At 44.9% G+C, this 20,721-nt stretch overlaps 1 protein-coding gene across 5 annotated transcripts in view; it reads right to left on the minus strand.

The window, feature by feature from the left end:
• The window catches only part of LOC115586402 (voltage-dependent calcium channel subunit alpha-2/delta-1), a 72,449-nt gene that overhangs the window by 35,660 nt on the left and 16,068 nt on the right, over positions 1-20,721 (minus strand). For all 5 annotated transcript variants that reach the window (XM_030425418.1, XM_030425419.1, XM_030425417.1 and 2 more), the window contains exons 4-10: positions 10,585-10,644; positions 9,773-9,808; positions 8,609-8,738; positions 2,386-2,517; positions 1,222-1,291; positions 605-655; positions 279-378 (exon numbers count right to left, since the gene is read on the minus strand). In XM_030425418.1, the coding sequence (XP_030281278.1) occupies positions 279-378; positions 605-655; positions 1,222-1,291; positions 2,386-2,517; positions 8,609-8,738; positions 9,773-9,808; positions 10,585-10,644 (579 nt within the window). The remainder of the gene's footprint in view (positions 1-278; positions 379-604; positions 656-1,221; positions 1,292-2,385; positions 2,518-8,608; positions 8,739-9,772; positions 9,809-10,584; positions 10,645-20,721) is intronic.

Here is a 20,721-nt window from a genome sequence, read left to right on the forward strand (position 1 = left end):
TTCATTACCTGTCATCCATCTCTCTGTCTCTCTCATGTGTGTGTGTGTGTGTGCGTGCACACGAGTGTTCACTGTACATTGTATTTATGTGTGTATCTCCATTTAAATCCATCTAGATGGGCGCGTGAATGGGCGTGTAAACAAACGAGCCCATTCAGGCGCACATTCTGAATCCGCCTGTCACTCTGTCCCTTCGCGCAGCGTGCATCGCGGCCCCCCCGTCGCCTCACACAAACAGACCGCCCGGCGCTCGGCAAGCAGGAGGGTTTAATACTCACATAAACTACATTGACGTAGTCGTCATCAGACAGAGTCTCCAGCATCTCGCTGACGGAGGTCCTGATCAGTTTGAGAGTCAGGCCTGACACGCTGCCGCTCCTGCAGCAGCAAACGACAACGACAACACAACACCTGAGAGCTTCTCACTGCAATCTGTCAGCTCGGTTTCACGTCCTGTGAGATTTTGCTCGATGTAATTAGAAATGTGTCCGCTGTGGGAGATGCATTACATTACGTGGCGGGAGGAGGGCATGTATCATAATCAGGGGAAATCATGACTGATGCGAGGAGGTTACGGATCAATGGGGTTAGGAAAGTAACTTACGCATCCACAAGGATTAGCATGTCTTTGGGCGAGGCGGCTCCTTGGATGTACCTGGATGGGTAGAGAAGCTTATCTAAGTCTCACACACACTCTGACCAATCATTAACACGATTATTCACTCTAATCACAATATTACACATGCACTGCATCAGGAAAACCCTTCAGATCAAAGTGTACTTGCTAACTTGTCCGGGAGCTTTAAAGGGGCTCTGTGGAACTCGTGCTAGAAGCCGGGTGTTGCTTATGTTAACGGAGTCCTTTTTCCAAACTAACGTTAGCCACTGTTACTCTCTTTCAGCAGAGGGAGGCCCTGAGACAAGGCAGGCCAGAGAGTGCATTAAGTCACTTCTGTTGGACTGTCTCAGAAAATCCTCCCCGAGTCCTTCACAAGGAAATTCCACAGTCCAGCGGCATTAAACAACTTAAGCAAATCCTTCACCGGGTTGTTTGGGCGACTTCAACAGGCGAGGAAGGTCTCATTTTTCACGCCACATTGCAATCCGCTCACACGTGGCCAAGAAGAAAGCAAGTAATACACGTAAATTACTAGAAACTGTTACGTAGAGCCCCTTTAAACTCCATCTTACGATGATTATATTTTCTTGCAGTTTTCTTACCACGGCCTCCTGCGGACGTCGTACAGGTCGATTTTACTCGGGGTCTTCCGCGCATCCATCCATGGGGAGGCTTCAGGAGGAGATCAAATACGTGTTAATTCTCTTTTCATTATCGGAAGACAATGAGACAATAGTTCCTATTTTAGTTTGTTTCCTGACACCTCTGACTGTCTGACTGAAGTGTTAATCTGCAAATATCTGGCAATATGGGGTGTCATATTCAGCCCTGCAGTGTCTGGCCACTGTCAGTCACATTGTGAAGATAAGAGAGGACGCATTTTGGGAGGTTCTAAAAAAAAAAAAAATAAAATAAAAAATAATCTGTCACTTGTGTCACGATGACAGCTAGCTTATGGGATGGAATCCGACACCATCTACATTGAAGCATGTTTAATTTACTGAAAAATATTTCACGAGGAGGTAAACAGCAAGTAAATGGGGTAAAATCTTCATCTTGGATGCATAGCACGTAGCGCCGGATTCACTTGCTTTGACAGTCATCGGCTGCTTTCTATCTGTATGCTATTAGTGAGGGGCAACGTGAAAACAAGCCAGTATGAGAATGTGTGACTGCCTATCATGCATGCTAAGAGGTTAAAAAAATAAATAAATAAGAAAAAAGGAACAAAGAGGACTAGATTCAAGGCCAATGAAGATTCATGAATATTAGACATAAACTTTTCCCATGAAGCGATACGGAGTCTATGATGACAGGGAATCTCATGAATAGAAATGGCTTGGCAGAGAAAAACACTTGTGCTTGGAGAGCCACGCCAGACTAATGCACTTTAAGATAGCATGACACCGTCAGCGGCATCACATATAAAAAATCAGTGCAAGTCGAGCAACGGGGATTATTTATTGAGCTGATTTATTTGCTCAGCGATGTGTTAATGAAGCAGAGGTGTGAGTACACTCCCGGGCTGTTTGTCGTTGTGATTAAAAAAAGCCACGCGCTGTATCTTAGGTCAACCAAATTATAATCGGCTGATGAGGGCGCCTTCGATTTGATAAGAGAGGGAACACACGAGGCTTCAGTGCGATGTGTGATAGGGACGGATGACAAACAAGTCTGGACAAGGGGCTTTTTCCGCCTCGATGAATGACAGGCGAAGACAAATACAGTGTTTGTTTTTTACTCCATCTTATTTTATTGTTTTTTACCTGGGTAGTAGCGGGCCAGGCCTGTGGCGCTGCCAAACACCTGCCAGAGGAGGGTCGGGTCATCCTCCCTGTTCTTTTTAAACACCTCCTCCAGGGCCTCCGTCCAGTTCAGCTCATTCAGCACGATGGTGGCTGGAAATCCACACACACACGCACACACACACACGTCAGAAGATAACAAATCAGTCATATCTTGTATTCAGTCTGATATTGCAGTCGGATCTTGATGTTCCATCTGTGAATGTGTGCTTGTCTGTGAGCGTATTCTGCAGTAATGATCGCAGGATAAAGCCTGTGTGTAAGAAAGGCCATTGTGGACTGTCACAGACGTGTGGACGTACCAGAATATCACATTCATTGGGATTCACACACACAGGCCCGCTCAGTGTCAGCCCACTCACCCAGCGGGACACATGAGCAAATATTGGGCCACCTCATCCGGCCTGATGCCGGTGTTCGGAAAGAAATGCCGAGGAGCAGTTTTCTGGAGAGTAACTGCGTTTAATTTGACCCGCGACACACAACGCACGCGTGTGCATGTGCATGTGTTCGTATGTGTGCATGGGTGTGATTGATAGTGTGTGTTGTGGGAGGCAACAGGCATTATGGATGTAATGACACAGCACCCAGACAGCTCAGAGCCACATAACACTCACTATGATGGATGGAGACGCAGCACATGCTGCCCCAACTCTATCTTTGTTCTGTCTCTCTGCTGCTCATCTTCCTTCCTTCCTTCCTTCCTTTCTTCCTTCTTTCCTTCCTTCCTTCCCTTTTAATACTACTGCAATACTGTATATATGCTTTTCGGTGACTCTATATGTGCATGTGTGCATGTGTGTGAGATATATTGGTATCGCGCATTGAATGTGACATGGTCCATTGATGTGCAGAGCAAACACTGTTCATTTGCATGCATGCCTCTGGAGAGGGAGAGTTAATGAAGCCTCGGTTGCCAGGAGTGCATGTTTTTTATTATAGAGAGAGGGAGAGAGAGAGGGGGAGAGAGAGGGGGAGAGCATGCAGTGTGTGTGTGTGCACAGTAATGTGTTTCCCTCATTAAGCACAGAACTTTAAAGGCAAAGGAAGGGAAAATAACAGCACACAGCCCCTCGTTAGATAATGAGAAAATTACTAACTGTATGTGTGATTTTTTTTCCCAGCGAAGAGTGATGAAGACAGACAAGTAGGTGGACGGCTATCCACTCACAGGCCCACTCACTGCTATTTAGACAGCAAGATAGCTCGACAGTCAAAGAACACACACTGAAAAAGATACACGCGCACAGGCGAACGAGCTGAAGTGCTGTGATAAACAAAATCTACCCCAGTCGTAATGTGTAGTTTTTTGAATGTTTCCATTAGTTTTGAGCACTCCTGAGTTAGTCATAATATTTAATAAGCTGCTTCATAAGGGATACAGTTTCCTCTAGTCACCCATATTGCCACTGACACTAATGAATTCCCCGGCTGCACTCCGGCACGGCTTTGATGCCACACTGAATCTACACTCCGTGATGACTTCATCTCGGGGGGATATCAGGGTTGCAATATACTGTAATTAAGGAACAAATACAACATGGATTGGCTTTTTTCAAGCATTAAAGAGTGTTATTTTTTTCACAGTTTTAAGTAAGGATAAGGAGTCCACCACCACCCCACCCCCGACCCCCCCAATACACCCAAACAATCATCACGTACTTCATGTTTTCAAAAGAACGCAAGCGCTGCTGAAGAAGTCAATCTGATACAGTGACGTTCAAGCCAGAAGTGACGGCAATTTCAAAAGACTAGTTTTCAGATACTTAACTGATATAAAAGTGTTAATACCACACTGTGAAAATACTCCCAGTGTTTCCCGTATATATAGGTTTCACTTGGGCAGCCTGCACAGGTCGATAAAATAAGACTTTTACTATTCCTCAGAAGCGGACATTCAGGGTCAAAATTGGCAAATTTTAAGAGGACTGATTGTCGACTCAAATAGTAACATGCAAGGAATGAAAATGTTTATTTGGCTGAAGACGTAGGAGAGTTCTCTGAAATCACGAATGAACACTTAATCCTTCGGTCTACCATGAGAAATTCCAAATCATCAAAGAACATGGTCTTAATAGGACAGGAAGATAACAATTGTAATATGAAAAGTGAGAACCAACTCAAGCTGTCAGACAAATATAGGGAAGGAAAAAGGTACAATATTTGCCTCCAATACCAAAAAGCGAAATTAAAGCAGCAAGTTCCTCACATTTGTACTTTTACACTACTGTTCGGTAAACTGCATTTTGTTACATTCCACCACTGGGTCATCCTGGAGCGACTTTTTGTCTACAGTGAGATGAGAAGGCCAACACCGCTTGTATGTCTAAACAAGAACCAGAGCCAGCACGCCAGTTAGCTTAGCGAAGCACAAAAACTGTAAACAGAGAGAAACCTGGCTCGGCCCAAACGTAACAGAATCCTCTCCGTCTTTCCTCTTTCTCTGTCTGAGTGCTGCGCTGTCTCTCCTGTCCACTCTTTTGATCGAGGTTCAAGCTTTTTTGTTCATCACACACACGGAGCACAGACTACAATGTGCAGTGAAATGCACTTTTTTGGCGCTCCAGGGATAAGCCTAGAGCTGGTGTTCTTTTGGAAGAGTAAAACTAAATGTATTTAACTGTGTCCTGCCCCTGAGGTGACATATACATTGCGTACACACATTTTCAGCGTCTTTATCTAAAAGCGACGCCACAGAATACAACCGTTTTCTTGTCTGTATCTCTGTCCTTCGTCTGTCCTGAACCAACAGACGCAGCCGTTCTGGTCCGACCGTCACCTGGCCGTCTGCTTTCCCTATTCTACACTTGTCTCACATACGTGATGTGCTGCTGCCTATAGAAGGTGATTTCATAAACTTGCCTCCCACTTTACCCAGAAAATCCAATTTTCTCCAGCTGAGCAAAGGCTATTCCTGGAACATTTATAGGGTGGAGATCAAATTGGAGAGTTGAAGCCTCAATAACATATGAATCCTCTGTCTCTCTTTTTTTTTTTTTTAACCCCCCCCAGGCATACAAAATACATACTCCTCAGCGTGTGCACATATCCGACACGGTACATGAGCGTGCACGCTCAATGACACACAAATGTTTCTCATCAATGAGGAGATTTGAAGGGAGCCTGGTCAAATAGCTACAGTGCGTGCTGGGCCTTTAAGGAGGCGAGGGGTTACTTATGGTGGCCCTGAAGGTCAAAACACAACATTACATAAAACACAACAACATTTCAGGAAACACAGCAACATTTCCACAATATTGAAAAGGTCTGAGTGACATACACAGTTTTGTGTGTTACTGTTGCGTCGTATGAAATGCTGTTGTGTTTTGACCTTCAGGGCCACCATAGTCTGTGTTTTGTTTTTTTTTTCTTCATAAAAGCCATTTCATTTTACATTTGTGTGTGGATCAAATTTAGCTGCGCTACATTATTCATATCGCCGTGCCTAAAGTCAATGATCTGCATTACAAAACATTACAGGAGGTGATGCCTCTGCTGTGTCAGTGAATTTACGTCTTCAAATTTGCCCTGGAATAAAATGTGTTATGTAAATAAAGTTGCCTGGCCTTGAATAATATTCGCACAGCACTTAATATTCTCACTGTTCTCACTCACAGTCAGTGAAGTTTGGGCACAACATGAGTCAGTTTCCTTCATCCCCCCGAAAAGAGCCGACTGAAAAAGAATCGCATCTTTGCAAACTTGACATCACTGCTTCTTGCTGTTCACATAGGGACCCCTCTTTAAATAATACATGCCGAGCCCCTTTTTTTTATCAGCACTACAGGGCCCCTTTTAATCTTAGCCAAACTAATTGAACCTAAATCCTCAAACGCTGTCTTAACCTCAAAATAAACTTGCATGGACGAGCTTTTGTGCTACCAGCTTTGGGTCCTCACATATTCCAAACACACCTATAGATTTCTTTCATCTCACTCTGATCAGACTTCAGTTCTGGATTGGTCCCAGCAGCTCAGCGTATCCATGCATACTTATTAAAGGCGTCCAATAAACAGCATCCTTGACAGAAACGGAGCGTGCAGAGTCGTGGCACCGAGCCCAGATTATGGCCAGAGATGTGTCTCGGGATAAAAATGACAAAGTCACAACCAGTTCAGAGGCTTGCTAATAAACCCGCCTTGCACTTTCGCAGATAACGGACCCCGACGACAGTGCGTGCCCGTCCCCATGCCTCATCTCTGGCCCTGTGTTCGGGGTCAGCGGAGGGGTGAAGTGTGTAACCTTGCGGCCAGACGGTTCCCCAGCAGGCTGAGAGCCATGCTGAGGAAGTCACTCCACTCTGCTGTCCCTCCGAGTCACTGCTGACGCACCACATCCCACCGCACGTTAATTAGCGAATATCCAAAAACATACACGCATACACGCAGATACCCGGCCTCACACAGCCACAGATAGAAATTCCGCAAGCACATGCCAAGCAGCAACAGTGCAGCCTGCTGGTTTCAGAAACTATCCCGTAATTGGACTCATGTTCAGACCCATCATGAACCATGTGTCCCGGTGAAGTGACTTTGAGCGAGGCGACGAACGCTTTACTGCGCACTCATTCCACGTCCGCGATCAGAGCATCACCCATGAGCTTAAAATGTAAAAAAGTAGAAGGAAAAAAAACTGTTACAATTCATAATTCCGACCGTAGTTAAGATATTCAACAGACGATCCTTAAGTCATTGACATTCAGCTAGAGCTGTGCTAATGTCAGAGGGACTCTAGAGAATCAAATTATTCTGAACCACTCAAGGTAAATGTCAGCGCTTGATGAGGAAATGATCAGAAATGTACTTTTTTTTTTTTGGACAAACAGGGCAAATACACTTTCGAACAGATGCACATACATGTATGTTTCATGACACAATATGAATATCTACACTTGGTTGTAAAAATGGCTGGCTGGATGGAACAAACTCCAAACAATGATGCAAAACATTTAGCCACCTTGTCTGAAACGCACAGTCATTTCTTTTTTTCCCCTTCCTTTTCCTTATACCTTTTCCAGCCTTTGCAAACCAGCTTTTATCTCACTCCATTACTGTCATTATTTGCTGCTCTCTTAATGCTGCATTCCATTGCACGATGATCGATAGTTCAAAGTGGGTATTTCTCGACTCCCAATCTAAATGTGTCCCAGCTTGGCACAGTACGGACACCCGCAGCAAACGGCTGTTTGTGCGTCAAGTCCCAGAACTTCACAGGAAACTGATCTAACGAACTAACACACACAAGGAGAGAGAGGAGGATTGGGCTCACACTGCATTCTTGCAAAGACTTCTATGAAGCACACATCAACTGGACTGGACGTTTGAGGACACAAACGCCAAAGTAAAAATCAATGAAAAGGAAATTGTTCGCTGTGTTTCCGATTTGGAATTCTGACTTGGATAACAGTTACATTACATTGATTTTTCCCCAGAGGATGAATCCCAAGAATTTTGACTAACAGCGGTAGAGAACGTTTATTTGCATTTTTGAAAGTGGCAAACTTGTTTTTTTTTCTGTTGTCATTTTCAGTTGTAGCAGTAACGTTTAAAGATGCATAGTAAAACACGGTGGTCCGACCTATCTGACGTTCCTGCTGTGAGTATTCCAGGTACCCGCGCTGCTTTGCTAGCATCTAGGATATTTACCCAACGGAGACATCTCATGCTAACTGCTACTCAAGCTGTCTTTCCCTTCAAAACACTGTCTCGTAAAGTACATAGGAAGCTGGATCACTGGCTTGAATTTATAATCATCAAACTTTCATTTTATTCATGATTCTGCTTAAACCTGATTAATTCAAAGCCTCAGGATTCCAGGAAAAGGTTGATTTAAAAAAAACTCCCTAACATTGACAAAAAAAACCCAAATGAAAGATCGCCTGATGTTTGGAGCTTCGTTCAGACAAAGCACCCACGAGTTCATTTCAGTTGGAAGACCCTCGGTTCATTCACCTCCCAAGGACACGCGGCACACCCAACAGACGGAGAACACAGTGCAGTAGAAGATCTCATTATGCTGTATTGCTGTATCACTTTTTTTTTTTTAAAGTATTACTTAGCCAGGGGCAAATCTGCTAGAGGCACAATCTGTAAACAACATTTCATGATGGGTTGGTGTGTCAGTTGTAGCCATGGTTACCATTTGGGTCTGCGTGTGTGTGTGTTGGTGTGTGAGGTGCACTCACAGCCATCATAGATGTCCGTGGGGATGTGGACGGCCGTGTGGTTGTGATCAGTCAAACGTTTAAAGGACGGGTCCTCTTTAAAGTCCGGTCGAATCCTGTATTTCCGTCCCTCCGTCTCATTTGCATCCAGCTGAGGGGGAAAAAAAAAAAAAATCAAGATGCAGACAAGAATGCTGACCGGAAGGTTTATAACATCATACAAAGCCTCTTTATTCTTTTTTTGCTGAAGCATCACCACGCTGCATGAAACAGTCCGTGGGTTTATTTGAAGGCACAGTCTGACTGTACATCCTCATCAACTTCTGTCTGGTGCGATAATGTCATCGCTGCACATTTTCGCACCCTCCCAGCTCATTTGAGAGAAAAAAAAAAACAGAAAACGCAGCATTACCGACGATATGCTTAATGATATCCTGCTTTTTTTTTTTTTTCATTCCTTATCATTTTCACTTGGGAGGAGGAGTGGCAGGTGACAGCCAGATTGTCTGTGCCCCCTCGTTGGAGATTTATATCTCCTGCCCCGTGCATTCACCAATTTACATCAATGAGAGCGGCACGGTCAGGAAGATGTATGAAGAAAAAAGCATGATGAGATATGGAGGAAATGCAGGGTGGAGAAGGGAACTGAAGTAGTGAGGTGGAGAGGGAGAGGGAAAAAAAAGCAGGAGGGGGGAAGGGAGGGAGGGAGGGAGGGAGGGAGGGAGGAGTGTGAACAGTTGCTTCCTAATAAAGCAACAGTGTAGCCAGCTCATACATCTCATCTGTCAATTAGAGGAGAAACATGGCAGAAACCTCTTCACCTGAGAAAAGGGTGGGAGGAGGGGATGACGGAGAGGAAGCTACTCTGGAAAGAAGAGGAAAAAAAAGCCCGGAGAAGAGGCGAGACGGGGAGGGATTGCAGTAAAAGAGGCTGAGGCAATAATAGAAAAAGAAAAACCAGGTTGCAGAGGGAAAGACATGAATGTGGTAAATGGGGGGGGGGGAAAGGGAAAACGGAGAAGAGGAGGCGAAGAAGACGGGGAGGTGAATGGGAGGACAAGAGAGGGAGAGAAGGGTGCCGTGTGGCAAAAAGCGTATTAGCGGCCCATGTCTGAGTGTGACCTGTTGGGGGGGCTTAATGGAAGGAGGGCAAATAGGCGGCGGGGGAGTAAAAAGCACACTCACATTGTCCTTCGCGTTGTAGTAGGCGATTTCATCATCCTGTAAACAAGTCGCACGGAAACACAAATATCATTTTGGCTGCTGCTTTGGGGGGTTGTTGCACGGAGAAGCGTAACATTTACGCAGGCATGGAACGCTGACTACATTTTCTAAACACTTTCTTTATTTCGTTGGCAGACAACTCCATTAGCGGGAATTCTCTAGTTTTATGCTAATGAAGACACTGGCCCCTTTGCTACCAATCGAATGAATACTGTATGAGTTAAGCTGAGTGTGTTCCTCTTTTTTTTTTCTTTTTTCTTACATCTGTGTCTGTGTGCCTGTGCAATGCCCCGGGGTGGCATTGCCGTGCCGTTGAGGAAGCAATATTGTAATTCAGTGCTTTCCACACATCACACAACTGTGTCTGTGGCACATGTTTTTTCCTGACCGCCACTTTACTTCCGCGTTCTAACTTTCTGCCACTGTGGTTCTTGGAAAGCAGAGTATCTGTCATCTGAAATGAGCTGCGTAATGTGTCATAATAGTGTATAATGTGCAATAAACCTGTTTACTAATGGAGTTGTAATCACTGCTAACGACACGCAGGCACAAACAGATTACACCTATTCAAACAATGAAGTGAATTTACGGGCAGTAAACTCAGACTACGTGCATGAGCATTAATGTTTTGTGTGTCAGTGCATCTCTCAGTCGTTAACCCTGAGTGTTATAAACGTATATAATGTGCAGATTTAATATATCCGTGCTGATGCAGGTACTCCTCTAAGCATGAGCGTCTGTATTTTTTATTTTTGTGTGTGTCGCTCCGTTACCTCAAACTCGTCTTTCCACTGATACGCCATCTGGAAGTCCTCAGCAGCTGTGGCCAGTTTCTGGGGAGTGAAATATGACAGGGATTTAGATTGGAAACTGTACAAGGTATGCCTGCTTCACAGCGCCGGTCCAATTATAGATATTCAGAGCAAAAAAGAGAGAACGGTTTAAAAGCACGATGGAGAACGACCCAGAGCTCAAACCACGGGGCTATCGCTGTCTTACAGCACCGTTCACTAAAGGCCACACAGCACAGAGTGACACACTGCCAGAATGAAAAGGTAGTACTATTGGTTGGAGAGTACTGTGTGTGTGTATGTGTGTGTGTGTGTGTGTGTGTGTGTGTGTGTGTGTGTGTGTGTGTGTGAGAGGGGGGGTGGGGGTCGTCGGTGTAAGAAATAGCAGATCACTGAATAAAGTCAAGTGCAAATGGATTACAAACTGAGAGGCTGCCAATCAAGTCGGATGCTACTAAATTATAAGGGGGGATATAAATGTAATTAACCTCGCCTTCGCTCTACGCATCGCACTCATACTGCTAAGCCACAGAGGAAACGAGAATATTTGTAGCAGCAGTTCATCTGTTTTTTTGGACGAGAACATCTCCCGCACAGCACGAGCAGCAAAAAGTTCAAGCACATAAACTACAACAGCACATATTTATCACTACGGCAACCAGTGTCGTTGGATGATTTAACAGGCCTTCTTGATAATCCTTCACTATGATTTCATCTGTATTCTTTTCCTTTGTAGGGAAATGAGGTCATGCTGAAAACACTAACAACACAGAAAGAGCAAGGAAGACGGGCAGAGATCTGAGCTCCACATCTCATAGTTCACGTGTGAACTTATTAAACAGTTTCATGCAATTTTAAAGATTCTTCTCGTTTTTTTGTTTTTTTTTTCATTTAGGTATTTTTGCTTTATATGAGCTTTCTTTTGCTGGAATTTGGCACAGTTGGCTGTCAGTGCAGCTGCAAGTGATTGTCATTTCATACAACACACAGTCACATAGATAAGATCTGAGGGCTATTCTTGTTTCTAGATAACTCACCTTCACACAGGAATAACTGTGGGATCTTTGTCTAACAGCGTTGTGATTCTACAACCCTTTAAATGTGTGTGATTGAGCCATCATGTCAACTGACCACTGGTAGATCAGTGGGTCCACACTGAACTATCCCATCAGCTGTTGGACTGCCGTGCCCTTTTGTTTGGACATTCATATTCCCCAGATGATGTCTTTAGTGTTGACATCTGTGATTCCACTAACCCCAACATAATGACCATCTTGGTTTCTGACAGACAAGTTTTACCAACGTATGTATGAATGTTTGTGATGAAATTTGGTAACAAAATGAATGGTCCCACGAGGATGATTCGGAATGAGTGTTTTTTGACCCGCTGGCTTTTGTTGTAGCCCTATCAGGTCAAAGGTTTCACATTTCTCTCAACATCTACTGTATGGATTGGGACACAACCTAGAACATTCATGATCCCACGTGGATGAACCACAAATACTTTAGTGATCCCCTCACATTTCCTCTAGTGTTACCAGCTGACCAAATTATCACGTATCTAGTCAAATCACTTAAGATGGAATAAGACAGAATTTAGTACAGAAATTCACGGTCCCCAGAGGATGAAACTCAACGACTTTGGTGACCCTTCTAGCATTGAAATATATCTCAACATCTACTGTATGAATTCGGACACAGTATGGTACAGACATTCATTGTCCCCAGAGGATGAATCCCAAATGCTTTAGTTATTCCCTGACTTCTCCCCTGGTGTTGCCTGCATATCAAAGTTAAAAAAATAGTACATTTGCCTACCGTTTAAATGTTTCTAGATAAAATGGGACAATTTGTTCCAGCAATCCTTAGTTCTCAAAAGATGAATTCCAAACACTGTCCTCACTATTATCAAGTCAAAATTTCAATTCGTCCAATACTTCATGACCAGATACCTGCAATAAAAGAAATTCCCACCAGTGTTTCTTGTACTTTGTGTTTGGTGCTTATTAACAGTTAAGCATGCTGACATTAGTACTGACTGACTAATTAGACTGCACTTACAGCCCCATCAGTCCACTTGTATGGCTGTACACTATTTAATTAACAACAGACACTTAATCATTAGATTATTAAGACTATCTCACTTATTTGAAATCGTTTCCACTGTGTAGAAAAAGGTAGGAGGCTAGAACAAAAAGAACAGTGAGTTCCCAAGGCAGACAGGAGGCAGAATAAACAAACACATACTGACATTATTCTACAGGACTGTGTACATGTTCACCCAGGTAAATCCACAGAGATCAAACCTCAGCCTGGCCTCGGCCTTCCTGCTCTGACTGTGCTGGCTAATGACAACCCCGTGGAGGAAAGGACTGCCCTTAAATAAACTTGCCTGTCTGACACACCAACTTCCTCCACAACAGTGAGGGTTACCATAGCCTCAGAGAAGCTCTACTCAGGGAGGTATTTGAAATTAATTGATGCAATTAGAGTTGATGGTCGAGTGTATTTATAGCTGAATCGCTCTCCGATATCCATCTGTTGAAGAATATAACATCGGGCATGTCAGATCTGTGCATGAGCAATGGCTGGATGAGATGTTGATAGTATATGTCATTCTGTGCTTTTATTGGTGCGGGTCCGAATGTGTATTTGGGTGACCATGTGTCTGCTGTCGGCAATGGTTCCATTCTTGATCAACAGCCCCATTCCTTTTGGCCTCCAGTCCCGGGCTCTGTTCCAGACCTGTCTCCACCTCCTCTGCACTGGCTGTCAGCAGCTAAATATACACGCCATCTGAGCCATAAACGCAACACACACACACACACACACACACACACACACACTAACACAGAACAGTGATCATGATCATATTGTGCACCACGTATAAAAATAACAAGCTCAGTCACTACGTCAGGAACTGAATCATGCGGTTCAATTTATAAATCATTTCCATCAAAAGCGCGATTCTAATGCATGCAGTCCATAGCTCTAACCCTGACCCCAACCCTGTGCCACTGGTACCTTCTGCACCACCAATCTTACCCTGCGAAAACAACTATCATTACGAAAATTATCTATTTGCATTCAAGGGTTTAAAAAGAATTACATATGAGAGGAAAACCCAGGTTGAGCTTGGTGGTTATACGACCTCCTGTTCTTTTCTAATTAATACTTTGATTCAGTGACCTCTGCTGCATAATAGTTTGACAACGTTCTAACCAAAAACAAAATCATGGTCCTTCCTATTTCATTCCAGAAGTGATTCACGGAGGAAAAAAAGAAAAGATATAAGCCATGCAATAATGTGCCACCTGAGGGAAAGCGGGAGCAGCAGTTCATATCAGTGCTGAAAAGGCCAAGTGCAGAAGGTCTCATCATTAGGTTAATGTCAGCTAATGTCACCGGAACATCACATCATGTTAATGTCGCACCACTGAGCTAACTGAGTTTACCACTTGTGCATAATTCCAGACCATCTCTGAAAACATGTCCAATTTGCTTAAATGCATATGTATAGCATGACAGTACAGCAGCGGTGCATGAACGTATGGATATTCTCCTGTGGCCTGATGTCGCATGTGAAATGGTACATGTCTGATACTTGTAGCGTCATGCATCATACTCTGTCAATTGGGGTGACATTAATGGAGAATATTCCACTGCGGTATTTAGCGCCAATATACCCCTTTTTGCCTCGCGCACTTCCTGTATATGAGCGCGCACATGCAAACACACGCGCACCTCCGAAGAGAGCAGACGACAGGGTTGTTAAAAAATTCATGACAGCACTTTGACGAGGCTCCTCTCCCCTCTGGGAGGTGTGTGTGTGTGTGGAGGGGGGGAGGGTGGCGGAGGGTCGCTGTGAGGAAAGATACCTAATTACCCTTCCCCTTTTTTTCTTCCTCCCCTCTTCCGCCGTATCTCCTCTTTGTCAAACACGTATGCGCACCGGGGTTATCAAGCTACCCAAATAAAGCAACGCTACAATCAAACACTACAGAGCCTCGGTTTGATGAGGCCGCTCCCTGAGTGACAGCTAACCTCTCTAAACTGGCATAACAGTTCATTACGGGGCCGCTGCAAGTTGCCGTTTTCTGACAATTGATTAGAAGCCCCGGCGTCGCTCTGTCGAAACACACAAATTTAGCGCTTCATGGGGAGTGCATAACACACTCCCCGTAGACCTAACTGCTCATTAGTCTCCCTCTGGCTTATTGTGGTGTGGACACCCCACCTCCACGCCATAATGAGTCCACTCTGTCACTCGACTGACCACTGGAGACCTGAGGAGAGCCACCGTTCCCCTGCAGCCCTAATGGGGGAAGAGGAATAAGTGGTGTGAGGAGGCCGGGAGTTGGATCTATGAATGTAACGAAGTGGAGTGTTTTAAGGAATGAAGTGCTTCAGTGAGGAAGAGGAGAGAAGATGAGAAGCAATTCATAAAATCTAATACGAGTGGGGGGGGGGGGGGTGGAAATGACCGGTGCTATCTGCGGGCAGCGTTGCTGATACATGTAGGCCGGCTATATCTTAATCCCCATATGAGCAGAGAAACGGCCTAATGATGACCACAACAGCTATTGTGCCCATCAATAATCCTGCAGCCAAATAGGGCAAATAATATATTATTCCTCGTTCCATGCACCCTCCACGCACGCTGATGTATGAGATCATTACACGAGCAGCCATAGAGAGCACCGGAGTGCTCGGCCCAAGTGTTGGATGGCAGTGGAATCTCACCTGCTAGCCCCGCAGAGAGATATTTCTGCCCTGCTCCCACCAGTCTTAGTTGTCATTCTGCCAGGGCAGCCCAGCAGCCCACCATGCATTTAGTGAGAAAGCAGAGCACAGCTTAAAGGATAGACAGGGAAGATGAGACAGGCTCTGCTAAACCTCACAGAGCCTCCCAGACTCCCTGGGCGCGCGCGCGTGTGTGTTTATGTGTGTGTGTGTGCGAGTGTGCGCGTGTGTTTCTAAAGGCTCCACACGCCCAAAATCAATGGGCCATTCAGAGCACATTGCCTTCTCCCCCAGACAACAAAGCAATACACACAAGGGTAGTAACGGTCTGAAAGATCATTAACACCCACATCCAGTCTTATCTCTCCCTCATTCGTTTCTGACAACGTGTCTACATTCATGAACGCCGGCTACCTCCTCGCCATAATGAGTCCCAACTCAAAGGCGATGGAGAGGAAGTAAAAAAGGGGGGGGCGGGAAGGTCAATGTGAGAGAGAGGAGTCTGAAAAGGTAATGGGTAAAGACAATAATTATGAGCAGACGCATTAGCGGAAAGGACAGTGAAAAGGCAGAAAACAACACTCTGACTCAGCACGATCACGGCATTCATAGTTCTCATTAAAACTTGAGCTCATGAGAATGAACGGTGGCATGATGAAGAGAAAAGACACGGGGCGGGCGAGGTTTTTCATCAATAGAAAATGATGGAGGCTTTTTCCAGAAATACATTTGATCGCCTCCTCGGGGAAAAGGACAAAGAAATGCAACCTCTTGTGTACATGTCTAATGAATACATTGCGTTAATGTGTGTGTCCGCAAGGTGTAATGAGAAGGAGACGAGTGAGAAACAAGAATAGGCTTGAGTGAAAAGAAGAAATGAATAGCAGAGATGGACAGACAGAGCAAAATGGAGCAAGAGGGGGCAGATGGGAGTGTAAGAGAGAGGTAATACGAAAGAGCAGAGAGAGGATTTGGAGGTGGTGGGAACAGATTTGCAGGGGGAAGAGAGGGAGGGAGCGCGATAAGAGCGAGACGAGTCGAGGGGTCAGAAGATATTGGGTTTATTTCAAATTCCAGTTGGACAGAAAACTGTGGCAAAAGGTCAGGAGCTGGACACAGAGGAGAGAGAGGGGAGAGATACGGACTGTTAGTGTGGCGAAGGAAGGCGGTGGGGAAAAAAAGCGAGGAATGCAGCGATTGAAAGGGGAGATGGAGCTGGAGTGAGAGCGAAGGCAGAAAAGAGAGAGCAGGAGACGGAGGGAAAGAGCAGAGGTTTGTGCAGCTGCGAGAGCCCTGGGGAGAGCCGGGCTGCTCCACATGGCTCCTCTCAGAGGCCAAACCCTCCGATGGGAGCTGCAAATCTACAGCTGCTCCTTGTCTCGTTCGCTCTCTTTGGATCTTCTGCTCTCATGCGTGACGGCTCAGAGATGTGTGTTTCTCTGCCGTCGGCCGCGGAGGATTTATAATGTTAGTCACCTGATCAGATCTCACAGGGATTCTGCCGGATGCGCTGTCACGATCTTCTACTACGAAAAGGGTTAAATGATAAAGGGACAACTTACTGAAAGGCATTCGATATAAAAGGGTTTACAAGTCGGAAGTGATGGATTTACAAAATCTTAGCGAGTAACTGGTTTCACGCTTTACTGGTCAATTAAAAGACATGAATAGGAAAACATTGCCAGGTTTCAAAAAATCCTGTTGGCTAGCTTGGTAATAATGCATTTATAATGTTAATAAATCCTTAAACCTGCGATAACAGATCTTTTTTGGACACTTTTTCTAGTGTAACAAGATGTGAACACAACTTTAACACATCATCAGCGTTTCAGTTAATACGTCGATAACATGATGTAAGTACTAACCCAGCAGTTGCAGGACAACAATACCATTCATTTCGACTCATGTTTCTGTTCCCAAGGCGAATGTTACTCACTCTTTTAGCTCTGTTTTTGGTCTCTACCAACTTTTGCAGGGAAGCACCTGGCTCTTTGGTTGCTGAATGCTTCAATATAATCACCGGCTCACTTTGTCTGTCTACCATTTGGTGTTGAACAGGTTGTACATCCAGTTTGGGCGGCTGCTGTTCAGGGGAAGAGCCAGCGTTTTGTTATCTGAAGGTCGCTGGTTCGATTCCCCTGGTCTGCATGTGGAAGTGTCCTCGGGCGAGATACTGAACCTCAAACTGCTCCTGATTTGCTGGTCGGCACCTTGCATGCCAGCAGTGTATGAATGCATGTATGAATTACTGTAAGCTCCTTTGGACCAAAGCGTCTGCTAATTGCCCTAAAATGTAAATGTTTGCGACTTTGATACCAGTTCCTTAATGATACACACATGGTGAGCCCCATCTCTGGGCACAAACAAGTCTTTTTCCTGCATGCCTCAAGACAGCCAGTCACCAGCACTATTAGATCTTGGCACAACAAGCAAGCTACATGCTTATTGGCTCACTGACTCTGAGGAGATTAACTCCTTCGGTGCTGCAATATGGTATCTAATCACAAGACATTCTAGACACTAGATCGAGGCAATTCAGTCGGTGCCATAAAGTATAAAGTTCAGTACCCAGCCCTACTGCTGCGTCTGTAAAGGCAATGAAAGCTGTCAGACTGAGCAAAAATAGTAAAGATGAAGACTGGTTGGCCTATCCATGACCTGATACTAACTATAAAGCCATCTGAAGGGGAGCTGCTGATTTATGAGATCATTCTCTGTGGGTTCATCACTATGGGCGACCCATATCATATTCATTCCACATTGTTCTCGATAGATTGAAATATACAAAAATGTGTTGTGGAATTTTGTCTAGCTTGACCATTCAGGAGAGACGAAGAAGACTCACAGACACCGATGACTTACGTTGAAATAGTTTATAAAACATGATCGTGGAGGAATAAAATAATGGCACATCTGCCTGCACAGTGAGGCCATGTTAATGCTCACGATTCTCTCCAATGTTCAGATTATATCTGCAGCTCAGGAAGCATCCCTCCCATAGATGGTTATCTGTTTAACAACAAGGACGGGACAAGTTACTGCAGAATTTCTCAACTATGGCCAAGTGAGGAATGGAAAGAAAATGGGTAAACAGTAAGTCTGCTACCCCTATCATAGATAGATAGAGGGTATACACAAACAGTACAAGTTTACAAAACAGTCAGCTATGTTTTGTCGGGGATCTTGTTCAGTGAACACATCTGCACAGTTTCGACCTGCTAAGTTTGCAAATATCATGAGAGGTATAAACTCATCGAGCAGACTTGACTATGCCCTTATCCATACCTTAATGTTTATACCCTAGTCTCATGAAGTCAGAATGCCCCTGGACCTGTATTGTGGTTGAGAAACACCAGTGATGTTGTAAAAGAGAGGCTGCTAATTATCTCGTCACATCGCGATTACTGTAATTACGCCAAAGTTTCACGATATTGATTCAAGGAAAAACACTACCTGTCACATCTAATCAACACTTATTATTATCATAGGATCTGAAAAACTGCCTCAGTTGACTCTGACAGTTCGTCCGTCTCAAAATGAAGATTTAAAATATAACCGCAGGCGTGTTTTGATCCGCCAGTGTGAATTTCTTCTCGATGAATGTGTTAGACACCTGTCCCTGGCCTACCATAAGTCTAGTTAGAAATCCCCATCTGCAGTTCTTCCTCCATCTCTCTTTCTATCTTGCTCACACACACACTCTCTCACACACACACACATGCACCCCCCCCCCCCCCCCCCCAAAACACACACACACACACACACACAGACACACACACACACACACACACACACAAACAGGATTGCAAGCCAACAGACAGGGACGCATGCACACACCACTTGTCTGCTTAATATGATCAGTGCAGAGCAGAGATGGGAGGTTGAGTAACATCTGCTCCGGAGACTGGCATGTCTCTGATCATATCGTAGCCTCTGTTCATTACTGCGTTACATTGGCTCACACATACACGCGCACATGCATAAACACACACACGGCAAAAAGTCATAATGTCAAATCATGTGCTCATGATTATAACATTGTGACAGCAGGCAACAGATTAATAAAAATATGGTCCAGCACCTGGGGCACACAGACTCTAATTAACACATGCACAACTAACACACCAAACGGCACAGACTCCTGAATGAGGGGAACTGGTTAATTGAGCTGCTTGGCACTACTTGTGGCATCTTGAAAATGAGAGCATTCTAAATGTAACATCGAACATACACTGATCAGGCATTACATTATGACCACCTGCTTAATATTGTGAAGGTTCCCCTTGTGCAGCCAAAACAGCTTCGACCTGTCAAGACATGGACCTCTGAGGAAGGCCTGTGCTGTCTGGCACCATGGCGTTTTACAGTGGATCCCCTTGGTCCTGTATGTTGGGGGGGGTGCGGCCTCCATGGATCATTCCTGCTCCAGCAAGTCTTACAGATGCTCGATCAGATTGGGATCTGGGTAATTTGGAGGCACAATCAACACCATGGGCCCTTTATTGTGTTCCTCGAGCTGTTCCTGAGCAGTGTTTGTCCAGCTGGGGGGCCACTGCCATCAGGTAGTGCTGTTGTGATGAGGGGGTGCACTTGGTCCACATCAGTCTTTGGATTGGTGGTACATGTCAAGTGGCATTTACGAATGCCAGCACCTAAGGTTTACCAGTGATGAGATGATCAATGTTTACGTCACCTGTTTTAGTGGCTGATCGGTGTATAGATCTAAACACAGTTACGATTTGGGGAGAATATATTGCTGAGGTTCTGGGAGGCAACACTGAATGGTTATCTATGTCTGATTATTATTCCACTTGAGATGGAAGAGTTTCCATATGATTTTATAGGCTTCGGTGGTGACAGCCGACTGGAGATATAGCTGGCCGTCAGTGGAGCTAGTGGACTGGCGATCAAGGAGATATGCTGACAGCTGTCTTGACTTAAGAGAGATATGGATGGTGGTTTGTCATGGCGCTTGGATCTTGTGAGGCCGAGGCGCTGAGAGCGTAAGAAGCTGGGCAACGAACAAACATGAAAGGAGAGCCATGGGGACACAATGAAAGACTGCCTCCGGACATCGGGGTGGCTCCCAAACTGGTCGATTGAACGGTCATAGTGTTCACAATATGCAGGCTCAGGGCAGGCAGACAACAAAGCAATACTCACAGGAGTAGTAACTGTTAGATTATTTACACCCAAATCCAGTTGTATCTCTCCCTTACTTGTTTCTAACATTGTGTCCAAATTTGTATGGTTGGTTACCAATTTATCCATAATGAGTCCGAACTCAAGGGAATGGCTCAAAGTTAAAATGTGGGTGATGTGATGGGTCAACACGAAAGGCTGAAAAGAGTTGAGTCTGGGAGGAGGAAAAGACGT

The sequence above is a fragment of the Sparus aurata genome, chromosome 8 (genome assembly GCF_900880675.1).
Source record: "Sparus aurata chromosome 8, fSpaAur1.1, whole genome shotgun sequence".
Lineage (NCBI taxonomy): Eukaryota > Metazoa > Chordata > Actinopteri > Spariformes > Sparidae > Sparus > Sparus aurata.